Source organism: Ictidomys tridecemlineatus, chromosome 3 (genome assembly GCF_052094955.1).
Source record: "Ictidomys tridecemlineatus isolate mIctTri1 chromosome 3, mIctTri1.hap1, whole genome shotgun sequence".
Lineage (NCBI taxonomy): Eukaryota > Metazoa > Chordata > Mammalia > Rodentia > Sciuridae > Ictidomys > Ictidomys tridecemlineatus.
Genome location: NC_135479.1, coordinates 24,153,531 through 24,178,571, shown reverse-complemented (window position 1 = coordinate 24,178,571; position 25,041 = coordinate 24,153,531). Strand labels below are relative to the sequence as shown.

General features: G+C 32.9%; 1 protein-coding gene across 1 annotated transcript in view; it reads left to right on the top strand.

Annotated features, from left to right (window-relative positions):
• Skap1 (src kinase associated phosphoprotein 1) overlaps nt 1–25,041 on the top strand; it is a 281,306-nt gene that overhangs the window by 72,387 nt on the left and 183,878 nt on the right. Inside the window, exon 4 of the mRNA XM_013356957.4 lies at nt 10,666–10,764. Within this exon, the coding sequence (XP_013212411.2) occupies nt 10,666–10,764 (99 nt within the window). The remainder of the gene's footprint in view (nt 1–10,665; nt 10,765–25,041) is intronic.

The following is a 25,041-nucleotide window of genomic DNA, read 5'->3' as shown; positions in this document are numbered from 1 at the left end:
ATTCAGGTTGAATCTATGTGAGATTACAAATGTGAGATTATTCTTTTATTCCCATCATGAAACGTAGTCCACTAAAGCATAAGATACTTTATGTATCTGGATGCAAAAATACATAGTGAACTCTTCCTTTAAATTGCTATTTCATGTCTGTGTTTATGATAAAAAGAGCACGAGCTTTGAAATAAGACTTGAATGGGATTCCAGTTCCCCTTCTTACAAACTTTGTGAACTTTGCTAAGTGATAGAACTTCTAAAAGTGTCAGTTTTCTTATGTACAAAAATCCTCCTAATATCTCCTGCACAGTTATGAGTTGTAATGAGTTATAAAAAGCTGGTAACTCATGAGGAGTGCTTGCCACTTGGTAGCAAGTGACACTACCTAATATTCATTAGGTAACAAGTATTATTTTTATGTCTCAAAGTAGGGATAGGCAGGCAAACACACATATGGAGTTGTGATAATGTATGTTTCACAAATCTTTCCATAAAATTATCCATTCTACCCATGGTGTAGGGCCATGTAACTCACATGTATGCATCTGTAGGGTTTACTTTTATAGGGTGCATGCACAGGATTTTTATTTGTAGGCACTTCAGAGGTTAGATTTATGAGCTTGTTGCTCTATAATGTCTGAGACATGTTGAATGGAAGCATGAATGTCACTTAACTTCTCAACCCTTACGATCACATACTTGGGGCATGTAGTTATGACAACTACAAGAAGCAAAACATTAAAGCAGCAAAGAAACACCATCTTTACACTGAAAAAAAAGAGGGGGATTTCCTTTGAAGTTGAAGAGAAGTGTTTTTGAATTAATGGAGTGTACAGTGATTTTACTAGGTTTTATTTATGAAAATACTCTTTGCATTCATGCCAAAAGGTTTTAGCACAGTTGTAAGTAGGATTTATACAAAGAAACACAGCCCAAATTTATGACGTGTTTGCAAATGGAAGAAAAATTCTGAATTTACAATATTTGTAATTTATTGTTAAATATCTTTCTATCACTATTCCTGGAATGCTAATATTTTATAAACACAAGTGTTGGTTATGAACCTAGAATATCCTAACCTATACTACTTTTTAAAAAGAAATATTCCAGCATCTTTTCCATGTCTTGTGGGGAATTTATAAGGGGAAAATGTACACAGGACAAATACTCCTGCCTTTGGCTTTGACCCAACCTTTTAACATCAACAATCTGACAGCTGCTTTTGTGGCTTGACTTCCTTTAGGCATTTCCCCTTTCCTTATTTGCTACATTTTATACAAATTAATCTGTAGAAAGTGGATACACACACAAACTGTTTTTGAAGTTAATTACTGACTTTGATACCTTTTCAAATATTTTACTTCCTATACATCTATTGGTCAGGTTTTTAAGAGTGAATGGGTTTTTAAATTAATGTACTAATTATTTTGCAACTACTGTCAAAAGCAGTAAACAATTTTTAACAATAGGACTCACTTTTTTCCTTCCTGAAGCTGAAATTTTCTAAGATTTTTAAAAAGGTACTTCTGCAATACATTTATTCAGAAAACCATTTTGTGGTGCTGGGGAATGAACCCAGGGCCTCATGCATGCTAGGCAAGCACTCTACTAATGAGCCACATCCCCAGATCCTGTAAGATTTTTATATCATTTATAAAGTGTAAATTATCTACTCTGGAGTAGATAATATTGAGACATAAGGAAAAAAAGAAACTTGACTTTCATTTAGGTAATAGAATTCTCTAGAATCAGTATCTGTATTCCTTGCATAATATATTTGTATAAGAATTTTCATTGTAGCATTGTTTGTAATAGCAAAGACTCCAAACAGTCTAATTATCCAGTAACAGGAAACTTGTTAAATAAATTATGCCTCATTCATTTAATATAATTTAAAGAAAAAAATATATATGACATATAATATTCTCCAGGGACTATTAGGTGAAAAGGCAATTTGGGCAAGCAATGTATAGTTTGTTTTTGTGTCTCTTATACACACATGAGTATGCACACATACATATACATACATACATGATTTTATGTATACAATAATTTGGGAAGGATATGTACAAACCTATTAACAGTGGTCACCTCTGTTGAGGGGACACAGGTGTCAGTGGTAGAGGGGCTCTTCACTATATACATCATTTGGTACTATTTTAATTTTCACCATGTGATTGCATTGTTTTAATTTTTTAAAAAGTTAAAATAATAAATCAGTGTGTTATGTGCTGATCTGGAGCAATCACCAAGATAAATGGTTTGGAAGAAATGCAAGGAACAGAACAGAACAAATACTATCATTTGTTAAAAAGAAAAAAAGATGTGCTACATGCAGAGGCACTTGTTATATTTGGATTGGAAGTTCATAAGCTATCCAAGAACCCTCACAGTAGACATCTCTGGAGAGAAAGGACCAAGACCAGAGAGAGAAGATGGACTTTCATTATGTGCCTTCTTGTAATGTTTGAAATCTTTGCTGTGGGCATGCTTTATTTAATGAAGATGCTTATAAAAAATCAAAAACTTAACATGGTAGTGAGCTCTTTTTCAGCAGAATTATGATTTGGTAGTTTTTTTTATCCATTTAAGTTTTTTCCTTATTTATCTTAAGATATGAATTGATGAGCAAGGCTCTGGTGATGGGATAGAATAACAGTTTAATATTTGAGAACCAGCAGTATGTATAGGCATGCTGAGTTGACATCACTTAAAATGAGTTTTAAAATAAATTATGAAATACTGTAGTATTGTATGATATCCATATTAATGGATGAGTACCTTCTCTGAGTCCATCTCAGTCCAATTTTTTTTCATCCATAAAAGTTCATAGAACTTCTGGTTCTTGTGTTAAGTTTATTTACTTAACCAGGGAGACTTGCTGAGAAAAAAAGAAACCTTATAAACTATGTCTCCTAGGTAGAAGTAATCCTAGGCCAACATAGAAAATTAGGGATGTAGTTTGTGAACACAGAATTTTAACTAAAGAATCGATATTCATCAGGAATTCTGCCTCTAACAATTTTTTTAATGTTCTGATCACAAATTATGAGATAAAAGTACAGTCAATTTGAATGCAAACTTTTCTGGTTCTTCTGCTTTAAAAAATATTTTATTTTTTAAAATTTTATTTAATGAGGAAATAGGCTAAGCCTCTGGACTTGAAGCCCAAAGGATTTGCATGATATTTGAAAGTTAAATAATGTGATAGTGGGTCCAGTTCTATTAGGAAGCATTAACTTTTCATTTAGCTTCTTACCAACACATACTTCTCTCAGAAACGTGTTTGCCAGGATGGCTGAATTACCACTAACACGGGAGAAGGACTTCTTAGTCATGGGAAAGGGGATTTATGTTACATACAGAATAAAGCTTCCAGTTTCTGCTGACTTTAATGAGGCAAATAGTGGAGGAACCAATCTTGTGACCCTACCTGCCCTTGTCAGAGGATGTAAATTAACACACATACTTGCCAGCCTTAAAGTTATTGATCACAATTCATCTCTAAGAGTTATTTTCCTAAACTTAAAAGGAATGCCTCTCACCTTTAAGATCTGTGCATTTTACTTGTATTAATACCGCCTCAATAAAATAGGAAAAATAAAATTTAAAAATAAGGAGATACTTCTCCATGTGAACTTCTGTTTCAGGGTATCAAACATGGAACTGACAATGTTGACAGTGAGAGGTTTTGGCTTTCATTAATGGCATTACATACAAGTGATGTTCAGGAACAGGAATCCCTACTTGGGATGAGATGTGGCATGGGGAGGAAGAATCTTGTCACCCTTTGCCATTATAGCCTTCATGGTATTAGAGGTCTATGTTACTCACAAAATAGCCTCATCCTTTCTACAGTGTGTTGAAAGTTGGTTCACATTTTCAGGTCTGCTAATATGACCTACAATCCATTATTTATTATGTTTTGCCTTATTTTCTTGGGCTTATGTAAAATTTTTCTTTTATCTACCAATAGCCTGTAGAACATAGATTCTCATGTTTTTTTAAGTGAATTTTTTTTAAATCCATCTAGCTGTACAGTTCTCTCAAGAAGTTTCCTAAGTTATGTTGGCTCCCCAATTGAAGCATTGTAGACCCCAGAATGCAACAGGATTATAAAAGGGTGCTAAGGTTCCCTGCAATTTGTTGTTAGGGAGAAAGGAAAGGGGAAGTTGGGAAAAGACAGCAAAGTGAACGAATAATAATAAAATTGCTGCATTCATGTGGTATTATATTTTTCAAAGGATTTTTCTACTCTGAGACTTAAAGCATGATGTTGCCCAAAAGGAAATATTCTTTAACTAAGCTAGGCCCATATTTAGGTATGGAACACATTGGTTCATTTTCTATTAAGCCAGGTCAAAATACCCAGAATCCCACAGAATCAAACAAAAAAAAGAATAGAAAAATTCAATATATTGATGTGACTAAGCCCCAAGTAGCTGTATTAAAGTTTGCAAGCAGGAAATTCATGCCAAAAGTGATATTTTAAAAATCGCTACACCAATACTACTATAATAAATTTAAACTGTGGGTTTGACCACTTCCTCCTTGGCCACATTCAGCTTTGTCAGTTCCAGTCTCTATACCTAATGTGACTCTGCTATTATTACTACTAAGAAGAATTTATATTTTGATTGTAGATTTACTTTGTTGAAGTAAAATAATACTAGTTAATTCCATAAATTCAAGATGTTGGCTGTCATTCACTATGTTTTCTCTTTGAATAATGATCATGATTTATAAAGCCTGCAGATTTGGCTCCCAAGCAGGTCAATGTGTTAGGACAAGAATTTAGTAATCAGACAAGGTGTGGTCAAAGCCTGGATGTAACACTTATGAGTCACTTCAGGGACTTGGAGTAAACTACTTATTCTTTGTGTCTCAATATCTTCATCTGCATCTTTGGAGTAATAATATAACCCAGGATTGTTTCCAGGATTGAATTAGATAATACATGAAGAGCCCTGGCCCAGAGCCTGTACCCTCTAAGAGTTCAGCTAGTTATCATGTTTTTATTATTATAGCTGACTTTCTCCTGCAAGTATGTTGAAAAATTCAATTCAGTTGAATAACTTTGTAATAAGAATTAAGGCATGAAAATACAGTGATCCAAAGAAAACAGAACTACAAACAATAATTCCAGCTTATGGTTGCCTGGTTGCCCAATGATTAATTCATTCATTTTATAACATAGTTATCCATATACTACTAAATGCCTAGGTTTACATGTTTTGAATTCTGTCAGAAATCTTATTACTATTGAAAATATTCCAACTCAGCAGGTTCTATTTTAGTACCACTTGAACAATAATGGTGGTAGATGGAATGTGTTAGTGTAAAGCCAGAATGATTGCTGACAGGCTGTAATTTGCTTTATGAAGTGTGCATTGTCACATATACAATTATCTGGTTTATATTTGTTGCTGCCAGCCCTCCAGCGTGTTAATATCCAGGAGTTGAGCCTCTATGTGAAACCTAAGAAGGGTTAAAAATCTCTGCATTTTCTGAAGGCAGAGGGGAAGGAGCAAAAGAATGCCCACAGTGGTTACTTTTTCTTCTCTCTCTCTCTTTCTCTCTTTATTTCCCAGAGCTAGGATGATGCTACACACTGCAGCTCACCCTACTGGTCAAAATGAAAAACTGCATCATGAAAGACCATTTTCTTGGAAGGGGGGTGCTTTTCAATGGACTCCCACAGGTGATTTCCTCTCCAATCCAACACTGACAGATGTAGTCCATATGAGAATATTATTAAGCTATTGCTACATAGCTTTTGGTTGTTAGAATCACAGGTTCTGTTGTAGTGATTGTACTTTGAGTGTCTGTCAGTTTGGTTCAGTTTCTGATCGTTTATACTGTACAATTCTCTGAAAATGTTATCTCTGAAGGTTCTTAAGAAGTCTGTTTTCCTTAGTATAATTGTATAATCAGTAAACAGTGTCATAAGCTAGCATAGTTAATCTTAGGCACAATTTACGTCTCGTACATTCAAGATCTAGTTGGAGCAACTTTTTAAAAAATGATAAATGAAAACTTTCTTTACCTGGCCTATCATTTGTTCTGTAGGGTTAATGACATTCAGCACTATTATACTTACTGCTAGGGCCTTGAGGGAAAAAAAGAGAATATTTAAACATTGAGTTATGGATAGCTTTAGAAGGAGGGGAATATGGGCAGAAAGACTGCACAGAACAGAGAAAAATTTGAGACCTTCACTATACATGGATTAATCACAAGAACTAACCACGCACATCCAAGTGGATATTTAGAAATCATTGAAGCCTCTGAGATGTTCTGTGAGAAACACCATACATTTTCTAGTGCATGAGTATGTGCAAAAATGGTGTGTAATTTATAAAGGAAGTATTGACAGAGCTTTAGCTTTGGTGTTGCAAATGTGCTCTATGATGTATTTACATGTAAGTAACATTTCACATATATGGCCACGTGTGTACCTACATGTTTCTTTAGTTGGGATTAGATTCAAAAACTTAGACAAATGGTTATAATAAAGAATAATACGCTGTCATTTTGCTAATCTTACTACAGTTCAGCTTTGAGAACTGCATTACTATTAAATTGGTCCATGAAAATCTGGCAATATTAATGCTATCAAGCATGAAAACTAACTGGATTTGGATCAGGGAGTTTTATTTATAGGAATTTAGTGAGGATTTATTAGTTTAAAGAGGAAGCTCTGTGTCTCATGGATTCTTAAATATCAGAGTAGAAAGTCTCATGTTCCCTTCCAACTGCAGTAACAATAATAAAAAATAAAATAAAAATAGAAAAATGTTCAGACAATGTTATATTAATTGAAAGATTACAAATTAACTAATTATATTAATTTCATTTTCCTTATATTATCTAATGAGATGTGGTGAAGTAATAGCAAACCCTGGAAAGTTTCTAACCATACTATATAAATAGTTGCAGGTATGAATAGAGTCTTTATAACATAGCTAACAATTAATTAGAAGGGAAATAAAAGTGATGGCTTATACCAACATTAGAAAATTGCTTTACATATTGAATAAGCAAACATATTTGTATGTCTTAAATGTTATTTTTGTTCTTATATTCTGTTGTAGTTTTTAAATGCTTAAACTTCTTTCTTTTTTTTTTTTTTCCATTTCTTTGGTACACTTGTCATTATGCCCTGTTTCTGTCCCTAAGTAGTACCTGCAAGTTCAGGAGTAGATGGGTTTACTTTGAGTCAGAATACTCACATTATGGTTCATTTTCCCTTGTTTTATTTGGAATTGAATTAGTAAATGAAAGTTTTTAGCAGTTTAATTCACTTCTCCATAAAGTTTATGGAGCAGCAACAGCTGGTTGAATCCATGGCAGAAAAAGCCAACTTCTAGTGGCCACGCTATTGTTTCAGAATTAAGGGGGAAAACTCATTAACTGTTAATGAAAACACAGGGAATAAAAACAAATAGCACAGAAACCCTGGCAAATAATTACCTTATACCTGACACAAAGCTGTTTTATCTTTCTGCTCCAACCCTCAGAAATTCCCAACTTATCACTCTACGGAGCATGAATGAAATTAAGTTTGACTCCCAGAAAAGAACAATAGAGAAATCATCCCCCTTATGGGCCCCTCAGCACTACTCAGTGGAGAACCTGCCATTGAATCTACTAAGGAGTGTATCTAGCGCCCAATTCTTATGACACTTTGGATAGAGGAACAAATTACCAGCTAATAGCAGGTGAACCCTTGATATAGTTTCCTCGGATCTTGTTTAGAAATACAAAGAGAAAGGCTGAAGGTAGTGGATGTGATTAATGGAGATACGGTGTGTTAGAATATATACCTGTATAGAAATATATTGATTCTGAGCGAGTTGCCGTGGAAGTGTGTCTCCAGTGGCAGAGGGTCTTGCTTGTGAGAGAGGCACTCTAAGCAGATGGAGTTCAAAGCCCTAATTGTAGAGCTGCTGAGTGGAAATGTCTGTCACTATAGTTTGTGATCATTTATGTCTGATCCCACTGGACTACAGTCGTGGCCACTTGGAACTGTGATTGTCAGAGGTACAGATGAATTCAGAGAACATGCACAGTTATATTTTAAGGAAAAATGATGCTCTAAACTTAAGCAAATCCAAAATGACCACAGTAATTGCCAGTTCTTCTATAAAACTTTTCACCCATGCATCTTGAGTAGTTGTAATCATTTTAATTACATGGGAGTGTCTATTTATACTGTGTTATAGACTAGTTGCTGTGTGAGCCCAAGGGAGTTGGGCCACTTGATATGACACTAAAAGCACTTATAACAACATCTTCATCATCAGGAACTAATTGTGCTTGGGTGTAAGGCATATTTTAAAATGTTTCTCCCACCACAACCATCTGTAGTACTGACCTAGGCTCTGTTTCGCTACCTGGTGTTGTATTCCTTCCTCGTCGCATACTTTATAGGGGCACAGTCTGGCATTTGGCACACAGGTCCGTCTTGGATAACTGTACTCAAAAACCATAGGAATCACGTGGCAGTGACTTTTCCATCTGAAGTTAATAAATCAAGTGCCAAATCCAGGCAGGTTTTGGGTGAGACTTTTCTTTTTTTTTTTTTTAAAGTGAGCTATAAATGCAGTGTGATATCCTGAATTTGATCTGATATAGAAAAAGGACATGAATGAAGAACTTACAAAATGAATACAAAGCCTGTAATTTAGTTAACAGCAATGTAGCAACGTTAACTTCTTGGTTTTGATAGATATACTTTAGTTGTAGAAGGAGATGAGTTTAGGGGGAACAAATTGAAGAGTATATGGGAACTCTTTGTACTATCTTTGCAACACTTACATAAATCAAAATTTATTCCAAAATAAAAACTTCATTAGAAAACATAACACAATGGAACAACAAAAGCCCTTCCTGGTCTTCATTTTTTTTAAAAAAAACTTAGAATAAATGCCAGAATGTGTAAGCATAGGTTCTTTTTCTTTGTTGGTAGATTTGTCAGGTTCCTGGAAAAAAAAAACTTAGTCAAGAATGATAGTTAATAAATAATGTTTCATATATATTACAAATGTCAAATTTTTCTTTGCAATCTAAACTACTTTTTTTTTTAAGGATTTTGATTAGGTTCAAAACAAAAATTCTTTCTAGCTTTGCATCTCACCTTCAGGTTTCCAGTCAGAGAGTCATACTGATAATTAGATTTCAGTGGATTTGCAGTGATATAAAATTTGAGCATTTTACCCTCTGTCTGGCATTTGGGATTTTTCTCAGTTATTATAGCAAGCTTACAGTGATGCTTTAAGCCTAACTGTATGTTTTATGTTCTGGTCAGTGAACAAATAAAAGTGAGCATCTCTTCTGACTTCAGCTAATGACTGTAGTGTGGGATTAATTTTTTTTTTTTACAATAGACTCTACAGTTTATTTTTAAAGTCCTCTATCTGCAGGTGTTCAACTCAGTTATGGACATCTACCTACCACTGAGCATTCGAGGAAAAGTGTAGGTATAATCATCTAATTTAAGGAAGGAGGAAGCTTCAGCTTTCTTTTTTTTCTTTTTGTTTTTTTTTTATCATTTTATGTCCTCCCTATCCTTCTAGTTTAATTGTAGGAAATAAACCTTTAAAGCGAGGCAATACAGATTCTATGTAGGTTGTTTGGTTTCACTGCTCCCTAGTTGGAATCCAGGGCCAGAACTCTACAGTGTTTACTGAGATTAGCATTGGTGATTTCCTTTGGAAATTAGTATTTGAGATAATATTAAATTCGGTTTAAAATCCTTTTTTCATGCTTGTGAAATGAACTAAGCAGCTGTCGGTGTCCTTTTATCAGCAGACTGTACCTCTGTTTGGGGGATTTTAAGGAAAGCCATTTGCAACGCTTTCCTTTTCTTCCGGTTTCTGAATGAGCTAACATCTTCCGTCTGAACCTTTTAAAGTATCATAATGGCATTGGCCACTTCTACAAAATACAATTCAATGTAGGTTGAAAACACCCAAAAGGGATTAGCATTGTTTTAATTGTATAATTCAGTATTGTATATACATTACCTTTTATCAAAGTCATTTTGCAGAACAAATATTACCTTCTTAGGGCTTTTAGAATTCCTAAGAGGTTGGCTGCATAGGCTGTAAACTAGAATTACATAGAGAGAACTTTATTAAGGTTGCAAAACAAGTAGTGATTTAAATAGGAATAGAATCCAGCAAAGTCTAGGCTCTCTCTGAGCTTACTTAGGTCTCTTATTTTTCAGAGAAGAAAAGAATATTGACCTTGCTACATTATATAGGAGGTTAACCCTTTGTGTCATTACTTCTATTTCATTTGGAAATAGAGAAAAAGGCCATCAGATAAAGGTTCTGATTAACAGAGGCAGAGTATATAAATATACTAATTTATACAGCTCTGTTTTCATTTTAAGTGTGATGGAGAAATTCTCTCTGGTGGCAAGAAGTCTTCCCACTCTAAGCTAATAGTTCCTTGGTTCTATTGAGGGAATTACTTGAATGGAAAATTTCCCATCCAGGTAAGTTGGTTCTTGAAATTATTTATCTATTTCTCATATGTTAGGGGAGAGTGGCCATGTTCATCAAGTAAAAGATGCATCATTTTTATAAGTACCAGAAGAGAGATCTACAAACACCTTTATAAATATGTCCAAAGGATGACCTTGTTTTCTTTTTTGTCCCTCAGGAGACCTTGGACAGGACAGCTCTGATGATAATCAGAGTGGGACTCATGGCCTGTCTCTCACATCAGATGCACCCTTTTCTTCAGATTATCAAGATGAGGGTGAGTTTCATCTTTCTGAATTTGGGGTGACCAGACTTGGTTACCTTTTGTCCTGCGGTCTTTGCTTTATGTCATTTTCTATCCAGCATCCTTCAGTGGGCTCTCTGTATTGGTAATCACAGATTTGCAAAGAACAACTATTTGTTTCATTGTGGTGCTGATCCTCCTGGGTAATTCAATACTCCTGAAGTTAATGTATTTAGGGAAACACTAATTCCATATTGGAGCAGGAAGACATCATTATTGATCTTTTTATAATAATGGTAGCTCAAAAGCTATGAGGGCATTTTAAGATTGCAGGGCCCAGCTTACTATTCTTTTGGATTTCTTAGCTTCATTGAGGTGCATGAGAATGGAGCTTTCATTTAATGATAATTTGATTATTAATTTATTGTGTATCATTTGAGAATCTTGAGTCCATTATAGTGTAAGGTATCATCTCACTGGTGTTCCCATGCCCCTGACCATCGTAGTATCAAGGGGAAGGGAAAGCCACAAGAGCTATAATGCAAATCTTCCTGAAGCATCAATTTTACTTGAATTTTTGGGAATGGGAGGTATTCAACTGTTATAAACATTTTTTAAAATTTAAAAATACAACAGTATATAAAAGTGAAATGCAAAATAGACATGCATTTTTAAAAAGATATACAAATATACAGATTTTGGCCTGGTGGTTGCCAGTTTCTGGCTCAGGCTCAAATTTCCCAAGGGTGGGAGATTGCTATGCCTCTTCTGGCATCTGGCCACTTGAGCAGAAGGTTTGATCATCATGGCTGTGCGTGGTTTTCTTATTTGAATTCCACTTGTACTTTTCCAGTGGGGGAAAAGGTAAAGTTTCTACTAAACTGAATATTAAGTTAGAAACTGATTCTTTTAGAGATGAGAAATAAAGTTGGCAAACTATTCCTTATTATTATTCTCTTTATTAATCTGTAATCTATCCATTTCTTTTTCTTTTAAATTTCATGAGTTTATAATTCCCATTTACTCTCTCTTTTTACTTTATCCATTAATTGCTATTGCATTTAGCCCTTTTGAAGAGCCATACTTTCTTAATAGTAGATCGATATTGGTCCAGGAATTACGCTAAAAAACATTGTTTGAATTGAAAGCTTAATAATTATCTAGGTATCTGATTAATGATTGTAGAAAATTAACAGTGCAAAACATGAAGAAACCAACCCTTCTTTGGTTTTGATTAATCTAATGCTTGGCAGAATTAGAACAATAGTGCTTCATTAATCCATAGGTCACTTATTTGGTATTTCTAACTTTCCCAAACACAGGTGAGAACACAATAAGTAAGCCAGAAAGACCTCTAAGTGGAAATAAATGCCGCTGAGTTTCATTTAACATTTATGCATTTTATTCATGAGAGAGTCCCTGAGGCCTTCACTGGGGGAATCCTCTTACAAATTTCTAACCACCACAGTGGTTTGGTTTCTCAGCACACAATAGAATAAAGCTTCAAATTAGAAGAGGGAGTAATATAAAGGCACCAATTAACAAAGGACATAAGGTAAAAATCAGGAAAATAATTTAAAAGTTACATAGAAAAAAATCTTTAAGTAAAACTTATATAAGCATTTTAAAAAATATAACAGTCTGGGGCTACTTTATATTATAGAGAGCAGTGGCCAGAACTCCCTGCTAAGAGCTCAGGACCTGAATAAATTAAAACTTTTAAAGCTAGCATTTACTGAGTACTGACTATGTGTCTTGCACCTGTTCATTTCATACAAATGTTCATTCTTAGAACAGCCCCAAGAGCTAGATATTAGGATTATCCTCATTTTCCAGATAAGGAAATTGAGACTTAGGAAAGTTAACTAAGATCACACAACTGGTAAGTAGTAGTGCCAGGATTTATACTTAGGTGGTTTAGTTCTGGAAGCTCCATTCTTAACAACTCTGTTGTCCTTATCAATATTATCCAAAAAGATATATTTATGTTCTAGATATTTGGCCTAAGATACAGATACTATGTTTAAAATATTTTTATTAAAAAGGATTGAAATTTTTTAAAAAGTTTGTGTTGATGGTAGAGCACTTGCCTAGCATGCGTGAGGCCCTGGGTTCCATTGCCAGGAAAAGGAAAAAAAAAACTACAAAACAAAATGGTATTGAAAGAGGTAAACCTAGTATCTGGAAAATTCCAAAGTAAAAAACTTTGTTCCATAAAGGTTTCTCATAAGAGAGGGCTAATTGTATAAGTAAAATTAAATTCTTACTGAATCAATTTTGATCTTTAGTTCTGTGCATGAAAGTTAAAAAAAAAATCCCAAAGTTATAGAGAAATCAGTAGAGACAGGAATAAATCTATTTACATGTTAAAAATTTGATCGTGGGATGATGTTTGAGTTTCTTCACAGCCTTGAATCTAATACGGTGCCTGAGTGCCTGATGTATAACAGGCATGAGCAATGTTTGTTTTTCTCTCCCTGAAAATTGAAGATATGTACATTTCCTGTGAAATTAAAGAGAGGGCTATAAAGATGTTAAAACTTTGAGTAAACTTTATATCCTATTTATTTGGATTTATCATTACAGAAAATTGTAGCACTTGATATGCTATGTATTCATTATTTTAGCAATACTTTTCTTTTAGAGATTCAAGGTAATGCCAAGGAACTGTATAAGTTATAAGTGAATTATGCACTGAAGAAAGTGGGCATGGTTCCTGTCCTTATGGACCTCACAGTCTCATTGTAGAGAGTAGGCAATTGAACAAATATAAAGTCATTCTCTCCATTTGCTGGGAAGATAGCTAAGGCAGTTCTTCAAGAAGAAATTATATTTTCCCTTAATTTGCTCTGTAGTGACAGTTATTTCAGGTTTCTGGAATTTTACCTTTATTAGAAAATGTTAAAATGTTTTCAGTTTTTTTGTCTTCCACCTCCAGTCAGAACAGTTTCCTAAAATCACAATTATAGAAGGACACACAGTCTGACCCATCTGCCCATAACTTAAATAATGAGAAGCAATAACCACAGAGCATGTCGTGTTTTGAGTCACGCCTTTGTGAAAACTACAAAGAGATCTAGAAGAATACAGAATCCTGGCCAGGTGCACAGCAAAAAATGAAAATCAAAGTTACAGGCTAAGCCATGCATAAAAATGAGGGCATGTTGCTACCTAATCTCAATTCCATCTCCTTTTCCTTTGCAAATGCCCACAGTCCAAGAGACACACAAGAGGGCATAGCACCATGGTCAGGAGTGGAAACTTGCTAACAAATAGCAACATTTGGATTCTCAGATTAAAAGCAAAGTTTCTGCCATACTGAAGAAAAAACTTTTAGTAGGCAGTACTGAATACAATAACTGTACGAAAGCCAGAGGATACAGAAGATCAGATCTGATTGTTTTCAGTGTCCAAAATTTACAATGGATTTTAATGTGTCAGTAGAGTTATTTTATTAGCATAATGAAGAATCCCTATGTATAAATTCTTCTTTAATAAAGATGGGTTGGGGAAAGTGATTGTTCTATAAACAGAGTATAGTGACTCCTTCTGGAAGAAAGAGAAAAAATAAAAATTTTTAGAAGAAAAATTCTTCTAAAATTTATATTAGAAGAAACCTCTCATCTGTAATCATGTATTATTTATTATGTATATTGTATTCTAAAAATGTATTTAGAGCTTATTTTTGCATTAGGATGTTGAAGGTTAAAAGATTTTTATTGTCTTCTCTGATATAAGGATGCTGATTCATAATGGGGATGGGGGGAGCATGGGAGGAATAGATGAACTTCAGATAGGGCAAAGGTAAGGAGGGGAAGGGAGGGAGCATGGGGGTAGGAAAGATGGTGAAATAAGACAGACATCATTACCCTAAGTACATGTATGAAAACAAAAATGGTATGACTCTACTTTTTGTTCAACCAGAGACATGAAAAATTGTGCTATATTTGTGTAATATGAAAAAAGATTCTTATTCTCTAGAAAAATGAAAAAAATTAGAAAAGTAAAGATCTATCTATAACTATGTTTGGATAAGAGAACTTGTTGATAAATCTGTCAGAAATTGCAAATTTGTTAAAGTACCAATAGTGGTCATTATCAACTTCCTGTCTTATCTGAAAGGTGCACTGTATAAACGTATAATATATATAATATTATAGATAATATAGAAAGGTACAGTATATAGAATATAGAATATATATAGTGTATAGAATATAGTATATAGAATATTCTGGAAATAATTGTTTTTTTTTTTTACAGTGTTACTGTTGTCAGTCTTTTTCCTCTTTCATCTTAGTTTTAAAATACAAGTCAAATTATGAATTCAGGGCTGGGGATGTACCTCCATGGTAGACCATTTGCCTAACATGCCTGGTTCTCTGGATTTGATCCCTAGCACAGCAAAAAAGAAAAATGAAAAGATTATGAATAACAATATGTCTGCTTTTGTTGATCATTGTAAGTTTTTATTTTTTAATAATGCGAAGAAAATATTAGCTCCAAATGCATTTTAAACAAAGCTTTCTTAGTATGGTGAAATGAAAATGAAGATTTAATTTATTGGTTAGATTTTTGTGGCAGGAAATCAGTGTGTATTTCATTGTGCCCCCAATGTCAGAATCATGGAATCTGGGAGTTGGAAGGGATGATAAAGGTGCTTTTTGTGCACTATCTCAACTAATTCTCAAACCTACTCAGAGAGGAAGATAATTGTTACCCCCATTTTACAGTTAAATAAATAAGACTTAGAGAAATTAAGTGACTTGGCCACAAACAACACATCTAATTCACATGAGGGACTGGGGTCCCAACAGATTCCAAAGTGCTGCCCTTGGAAGACTACTTAGCTGATGTTTGTGTTCTGCAGCTCCCACTCTTCTGAGCTCTCCAACTCTCATTGCTTTTCTCCTCTGAATATATAGTTGATTTTTAAAATACATGTATCCAGAGCTAAAAATTATCCTCTAATTACCACTTTACCAGCATCCCATGAAATTTTATATGTCCTGCTGTTATTATAATTCACAATTTTATTCTAAGTGTTTTGTAATTTCCTTTGTGAAATCCTTTTTAAACTATGTGTTATTTAGAAGTATTTTGGGTGTTTTTGTTCTGGTTTTTATTTTGATTTGTTTTGTTGTAGTTTCTAGGAATTCTTAAACCTGCTTTTTTATTACTGGCTTCTAATTTTACTACATTATAATCTAAGATTGCAGCCTATGTTGTTTTGATTCTCTGGACTTTGTTCAGATTTTCTTTGTGGCCTAGTGATCATTTTATGTTCAAGTGCTATGTGTTCTCCTGAAGTAGTTACCCAACAGATTCTTTAATATTTTTACATTTATAAATAGTATTCTTTGGCTCTTTCAGATTTTCTTTTATGTGCTAAGAAGATTATGCTAAAATCTACAATTACAGTTACAGATTTATTCATTTCTGTGCTTTTTCAAGGTCATATTATTAGGTATTTACAAAAAAACTCTATTATTCAAAAAGGTTTCCTTTTAATGAATTGAAATTCTGTTCTTAGAACTTCATTTTAATAAGCTGATTTTGTGATCTAAATCTGTGATAGCACCCCTGATAGAATTTATACTCAGTGAATATAAAAAAATGTTTATTTATAAGGCAGTTTGAAATCCCCAAATTGTCAGCAAATAAGGCCTGATTTTAGTGTATAAATTTTAGTGTACATTGTTTCAAGGAGTTAATAAACTGCACTTTACAATGTTTACTGAGGTATGTGAATTAATGATGCAGGGATTAGAGGTAAATGACCTCATTGATCAGGATAAATCTTAGGAAAAATCCTGCTGACAACTTTGGAAGAAAAAGTGTATGTTTTAGAGCTATTTTACTTGGCCTGTTAGAAAGATATTGCAAGTTCAGTCAATAGTACTTAGTACCAATAATACCTAGTACCCAAGTACCAATAGAACTTTAATAGATAAATAGAATGAATGTCCTAAAAACAACAAGCCATTTTCTTCTTTCTCATGGATAGGATCAATAATACTTTCTTTATGTGGAATTAAAAAATTTATATAAAGTATATGAACATATTCAGAGTTTTTAAGCTCCTTTTTTCTATAATATGAAGAAAATGAAAATGACTTAAGATAGTCTTTCTCTGTATATAACTCTGTAAATATACATGTACACATTTATACATTCAAACAAGCATTTATCTCATTTTACTTTTATTCTTCAGACAATCGCTTTCATCTTTGTTTTTAGCCAAAAGATATATATTCTCTTTAATAAGGCACATGACTCCTGTCAACACTAATGGAAGTTATATATGTGTGTTTAGAGGCTTACGTTGTGGAGGAGCATAAAACTTATTTCCATGTCTGTGTTTTGGGGGCCCAAGAGCAAATTCTACAATAAAAGACCCCTTTGAATGAGCACAGTGGATTTCTGAACAAGTTTTGTTGGCTTCTCAGGTGAGTCCATCAGATTTCAGATCACTGGGAGAAATTAAGGACTCAGTGTTGAGTTAACTGTGATAAGGGCAAGTAAACTGTCACTCAGGCTTGCAGTGGCCTCCTTCATGAAGATAAATGTCTTATTAGATCTAAGACATCATGTCGTTTATATAGTCTGGTATAAATCACAGATGAAGATGACAAACTGGGTTTCAAAGTTGACAGTAATTTATATAACTTAAACAAATGATTGCCAAGGATTATACATGTTTTGTGAAGAATTAAAAAACAATAACAATTATCTGTCTATGAATGATCCATTTTTCATTCTTTAGCCCAGCATTTTCAGCTGTGGGTACATGTTTAAATTCTAACCTTCTGTCCAGTGCCCAGTAAAGTGCTCTCACATGTGTTGATTTGCTGGTCATCTTCCACAGTGCCTCTTTCACTAAAACGAACTTCTTGTGTGTTTAACCCAAATTTCTGCACAAGAATCATAAATTTTAGAGCTGGAAGATACTTGTCAATCATTTAATCTTGTCTGTTTTTTACCAAAAGGAAACCTAATTTTAAATATGGGAAGTATTTTAGTTCTATAGCTAGCGAGTGACAGATCCAGTACTGCACCCAATACCACCTCTGTGGGAATGGCCTCTCCCTTCTCATGCCACATCTGTTTCCTCACCTGCATCATCTCAGCATGCTTTCTAGCGTGACACCCAAATAGCTTTGCAAGAGACCTGATTCTGACTCTTATGCTATTTCTTGCAAGTTTTGGCCAAGTTCTTCAGACACATGTGTCTGTCTTGCCGATCCATGTTCTCATCCTTTTCCCAGGATGACTTGGGAACAGCATATTTAAAAAGAATATAAAAAGCCTAACAATTATAATTATGAATAATATATAATAAGTCCCTGAATTGATTTAACATAGAACAAATTAATTATCTTTTTGGACTTTTTGTCCATGTTATAGATTTTAATACACTGCTGATGAAGAGTTAGTTATTGACTATCTATAATGAATGACCTTATTCAATCACAAGTTTAGCTGCTGTGTGGAGGCTACAAAAGGGAAGATGTGACTCCTTTCCTTAGCAAATAATTTAGTCGAAGAGAGAAGATTTAGACACTCCCATAAAAAAGAATATGGTGCATAATCAAAAGCTGATGTTTGGGGATAGTTTGCAGAAAAGACCAATTGGTTGGACTTGCAGTAGTTTTTGAAGAAAGTTAAAGTCATATTTGACCTGGCTCCTGGCCAAAGTGTTTTTGGAAGTTTTTTCCAGACTGGGAGTATGAGTAAAGGTCCATTTTTTAAAAGGTCAAACATTTATTGAGCTTCCACTATAATTAGTGGTGAATAACAGTGGCAGCTTTTAAGTACAAATAGTTGATTTTAAACGAGTGAGTTGGCAGATGAGATTAAGCTTTTACATAATGGCCTAGGTATTCTTATTCTTCGTTTCTCTCCAAATTCTAAACTAGTCAACAGTTTAATGGTAATGAGTTCTAGTATATGATTACTGAAAATGTCAGTGTGATCATTTCATTGGTGGCAAAATGATATGCAGTGTTTCAGTTATTAATGTAATATATATACCGATTGATATATGTCAGTCAGAAGGGGGAGGAATAATATGTCTTTGCATGCTGTTGGTGGGAAAGTCTTATACAGCATGCTTAATTAACCTGTTCTTAGATTCTATAAATTTATTATAATAAATATGGCATTTGCTTTGAATATTCAATCTCCCTAAGGCTGGGTATTTTACCTAGGGCAGTTGTGTCTAAAGTTCTAGTGTTCTGTATTCTCTGTGTGATTTTTAACTATTAGACTGCCCTTCCAGAAGTTCCAAAGTCATTGACCATTTTTACCTCAAAGTCTAATATTCACTTAAATTTGAAAGATTTTGTTTAAGCATAAAATAACTCTTTTGGGCCAATTATATACATATATATGCTTAATGCACATATTCAATTCTTCATGCTTTGGTAGACTTTGTTTTTCTACTAGCCATAAATTTTTTTTTTACCTAACACAGAATTCTGATTTTTCAAGTAAAAATGCTATTTAAAATAAAGCTGAAGTGTCTAGTAAACTAGAATATTATTGTCTACTGGGGAAAGATCGTTGAATTCATGGATTGTATTACACTCTGCTCTAGACTGCCTTTCTGACTTTGAGAACAGCCTTTTTATGTTGGACACTAAGTAGCTTAAACCCAGAAACACTAGTCTATCAGGAAAGAAATATTATGCAGAATGGGTTCTCTGACTTGTAAAAGATTGGGATTTATAGAGAAATTGTTCCTTCATGGACAGTTTTCACTTATAGAAGCATTTTATTCAATTTGCAGATACATTTTTATAAACTTTTAAAATATAGCTTATATGGTATAGTATATATTCTCATGGAATGCTGTGAAAAGTAGGCATAATTTTATAATTATGTTACTTCATAATAATACCTTAGATTTCATTTTATTAATAAAACATAGGGTTAACTGGGATCATGAACTCTCCTCTCTATAAATGATCATTATCATCATCAAAAGACATTTGTGAATGCCCAAGAACATAGTGAGACCTAGAGATTGTCAGAGCTTAGGAAAAAAATTACTTGAGTTATCTAATCTAGCTCTTCTAATGAATTCACATCATTCTTACTAATATCTCATTTAATTAATTATCGAGTATAGTGATTATACTTTGGATTCTTCCTTTGCAGGACATCTTTCCCGCCCAACTATTATTACTAATTTATTCTTCATGTCCAACCTAAACTTTTCCTTCCTTAGTTTCAGGCCATTGCTCTTTTCTATACCATCTTCTGAGACTGAATAATTCCCCTAATTCATTTATATTGTTACCTTTAGAAGGTATTAAAGACTGTGAGCATTTATCCCCAGAGTCTTCACTTTTCCAAACTACATAAATTTCAGTTCTCTTAATCCTTGCTTTACCCTGCCCCTGTCATACTCTCCAGTTCTTAGGTATTTTATCACATTCCTTGATATTTTCCATTCCAAGGGGATCACCTAACCAAGTGAGCTGTCTTTTGGGGAGAGGAGTGCTGAAGTGTAAGATCTTATACATTTCATCAGAAGATGCCGTTTACTTGACGTTGGCGCTGGTGATCATCTGGCAAACACGCTAGTGCAGCACTTGCTTTGGCATATGTTGGGATATATGTGTATTTTAATGCCTTAATGTATTATGGCCTGTTGTAATTGAATGTCTATAAAGTAGCAGTTAAAAGGGTTTTATAGACCTTGGAAGAGATCAGAATTCTCTAGCCCCCTCTTGTGGTAAAACGCAATACTACTTTTGGGCTCTTCTGAATTTGTTTTCTTATTTTAGTGAAGAGACTGTAATATACACACATATATATTTATATATGTATAAATTCTCAACATGTGCATAGGGAATTGATTCAGTGATTAAAACCTGTACATATATATTTACATGTACATGTTCATATGTACATATATTCTCAGATTTAAGAAATTCTTGTTCTTTTAGTAATGCCTTAAAAACATCGAAGATACTACTTTATTATAACCATCATTTTAGTATGTTCTTACTACACAAATTAGTGAGGAAAAATAAAACAGAACCATAATCTTGAGGATTCTTTTTTTCCCAAATAGATAAATAAAGGGGCCCAGGTATAATTCTAAACCAAACTTACAGATACTTTTTTCTTTGTCAATTATACAAGGATGTGAATAGCATTACTAAGATTTAATCAGATCTACTATATCTCCTATAATATATTAATTTTACCACTTTTATAATTTATTATTGTAGTATTCCTTCTATAGTAGACAAGTTTTAGACATTTGCAAAGTTCTAGTAAATGGCAAATAGCTGAAAAGGGGGCCTGAACTGATGTACAAATGTACAAATGAGCTCACATATATTGTCTGTGGAATGAATTTCTACAGGTAGCAATTATATTTGCTTTCAGAAGACCACTAAAAGTTAATCTCTAGACAAGAATCAAAAAACTAAAGAGGTTACACTAGACAATAATCCCTATTTTTTTTTTTTTAGGAGATGCTGAAACTTGCATAATGATTAAGATAGATTGCCTTTAAGCTCAAATCACTTTCTAAAGAAAATGTGGGGTCCTGTTTTAGCAATTTGGGAAACTTTAGAATAAATCTGAGACCATAAAATTAAATATTGCTTTTTTCTAAAAGAGAATATTTATTATGCTAATTGAAGTATTGCTAGAGAATAATGACATAGATATAGCATTACAAAATAAAAAAGAGTTCAATCAGAAGTGAAATGAGTGAGAATGTACAATAATTATTAAGTAGGAAACTGATAATTTTGACTAATTTTTCTTTTTCTTTTCTTCTTTTTGATAACTAATTTTTAAATGTGGAAATTAATTTATTCTTATTGAATGATGTGCTTCTTCCTGAAGTTATGTGAATAAAATTTCAATTTCAGCTACATTATTTTTAGTATTGACATTCTTAGGAGCATGTGATGATCAAGTTAACAAACCTACAAATGAAACCTCTTAATAACAAAATATATATTCCTTTATCTTTATAGGAATAATCTTTATAGAAATAATCTAGTTTATACTTTTTTAAAAAACAATAATTTGATGTAACACTTTTGAGATTAATGTATTAGGTTAGACTATTTTATTCTGATTTCTATGCCAGATTTCTCAGATACTTCCTGAGCCAGTTTGTTTATATATATACACACACACACACTCACACACACACTCACACACACATAAAGGCAGTACTCATTTATGAGATAGATGAAATTGTGGATTCCCATAAAACTCCAGAACATTCTTATCTGAGTAAAGAAGCAGAAAATGGCCTTTAATTATACCTGTGCTAATTACTACTGTGTGTTTCAATTGGTTTGGGTCACCAAAAAATACATTCTTTGATTATTGATTTTAAATTACTTATAATTATTTTCACAAAGCTCTCAGATCCATAGCTTTATTCCTTACAAATCTGTCTATACTTGGCTACTGGGAAAAGATTCATTTTAGAATAATTATTTTAAAAATAAAATTTACTAATCAGCTTACGATTTTGTGTGCTTTCTTTTAGCATTAAAATTAGGAAAAATTATAATGACCAGTTTCTTGAATAATTACAACTAATAAAAGTTTAATAAAGAAATTGTTTGCAAAAGTTTGACTTTTGTAGCTATAAGGAAGAATAAGGGTCTGCTGGGATGTAATGATGGTCCTCAAAGTGTAAGGACTGAAGAGATTATTCTAGGAACTACATCTGATTACTTGTTAAGTATCTTATTATAAATAATAATTATTTTCTTTATTTTATCATTGAAGCTGAAACTAAGGTAGTTTACATCTACCTTCTCTATTTTCTTGTTTTGTATGTATGAATGCTTTCATTTATAAAGCCAAGCATCTTTCTGAATTTTCCTAAGGAATACCAAGACCATTCAAGGAGTTCTTCATGTAGAATCTTGCAGATTTGCTTCTTCAAAAGGAACAAATTTATTTAGATTAGATAATATTGTATTTTAAGTGTTTTCTCTTAAATTTGGATTCATTAAAATTCCCTATTTGTTTAGGATGAAACACAAAAGGAACCAAACAGGGAAAACTTTCTTTGTATTTATTCCATGGATAACATTTCAAATTGTAACATAATTTCTTAACTCTAAATATATTAATTTGTTTAGAGATATTTTATTTGATGTTAAAAGGAAATACAGAAAGTCACTTATGAAAACACTTCTGGCTATAGAAGAAATTCCAATTTAGTCTGATTGAGAGAGAAATATATATGCAAGAATAATAATTTTTGTCTATCAGATGCAAAGAAATTTAGAACAAACACTAGAAGAGTGGTTATTAATTCCAGTTCAGTTAGGCAGGTGAGGTTTCTCCACTAAACAGGTCTAGCAAAAATATGCAGGGGCTAACTTGTAAAGGCACATAATTATAAACTTTTATGTGTTTATATTTTTATCTAAAGCTGGCCTTCAGAATTTTTGTGGCTTATTACATTTCTTCTTAAATTTTCACTTTTTGTGGTTACTTTTTATGTTTTTAAGAAGTTAAGAAAAATAGCTGGAGTTGTACAAGTGGTGACTTAGTAGCTTCTGGCAGTTGGGTAAGTAATTATAATACATTTTGTAGCTCACTTATGATTGTTACAGTGTGACATACTGTACATGGAAATTATGATTGTGATAGTATAAATCGCTGTATAGATATTGTAGAGATCCTGATCTAGCGCTACAGAAGTTACAACCTAGGTAAAAAGTTTCACAACTTCAAGTTTACTTTTCTTACACAGGATAGGCAAAAATTGACTTCTGTCTGATTTAGTTATAATGCTCTTTAAACTCTTACCCAAGTTATCATTCATAATAATTCTAACATATTATGTTTTCAGTCTAAATGATATAAGAGCATGCTGAGTATGATTTTCAATATATGGCAAAAGTGTAAAATTAAAAAAAGATTTCTATGAAATTTTTTGCACACTCTGCTAAATGAATTATTGAAATTCCAATAAAGAATTTTTTTAAAAAAAACTAAAAAGCAGCATGGCTTTTATTTTTTCCTCAATCTTTTCAGCTCTCATAAATGTCTCCACAAAAGCTATATCTGTAGAGTTAGAAAAGAATATATCCTATAATATTTACTTGATCAGGAAGATTTTTAAAACGTGGCATCTTGATGTGAGATATTGACTGAGGTGGGCTGGCAGGTTTACTGGTCTGGCAGATGCAGCAGGTTTGCAATAAATTCATGTGGTAAAAAATACCTGAGAAATTTTTGATTAAGAAACTTTTACTATCCTTTTAAAATGAAATATGCTGGTCATTTTTTAAATGATAAAAGCAGGTATTTTATGTTATTGTCTGAATCTCAGGTTCTGAAATATATTTTAATAAGTTTATTATATGAAAGTTTCTGGATTTCTAAGATGCTCACTTAAATTACCTGTTCATAATGGAGCATGTCTAGAGAGCATAAAAGAAATGATTAAAGTAAGCCTGTTCAGCAAAAATTAAAATAAAATCTTACATCTGAAACCAGAAAGCGTGTATTCAGAGAAGAGTTAATGTTGTTACACTTTTGTAAATGTTTTAAAGCTGTACTAATATAATAAACTGTAATTAATGGTAAAATAAAAAAGAATGTTTTTAAATAAGATATTTTTTTAAAAAAATATACCTTTAAAGAAACAAAGTAAAATAATGAGGTAGTTTTTAAAATGCATTATTCGTTACGTTTCTACTAAGAGTCAATAACAACCGTGATTAATTTTGAACATAAATGTGACAAGACAAGGTTAAATAGTAAACAAAATTTTATTTGGAAGATGAGTTTAGAAATATCATTTTACATAAAGGTTTACAATTAAAGTTTATAATTCAACTCAGTGGCAGAGCACATGCCTACCACGTGCAAGTCCCTGAGTTCAATCCCAGCACCACACTGCCAAAAAAGGTTTATAATTTATTGAGAAATTGTAAAGATGACACGGGTTCCTTCAAACAGCCACATACTCAGTGAATCTATTATCTGTTCCACAAATGATTCAAGAAGTTTATTAGGAAAAGGCCATATCTGTCTATTCTTCTTGAATTTTATATAAAATCTAGACCTTACTCCAACTAGATTTTCTCAAGTCCTATACTAGTATTTTCAACTTTTTTATTGAATGAGGTAAGAGCAGAGGTTAAATCTATGTCTCAAATTGATTTCTGGTTGCTGTTGAAGAATAGCTATGTGCTATGTGTCTATACACTCTACCAAATTAAACTTAATTTTCAAGAAATCTCAATACAACAGTAACAAAAACTACTTCTTAGCTCACTGGGACTCCTGTGTTCTCCACAA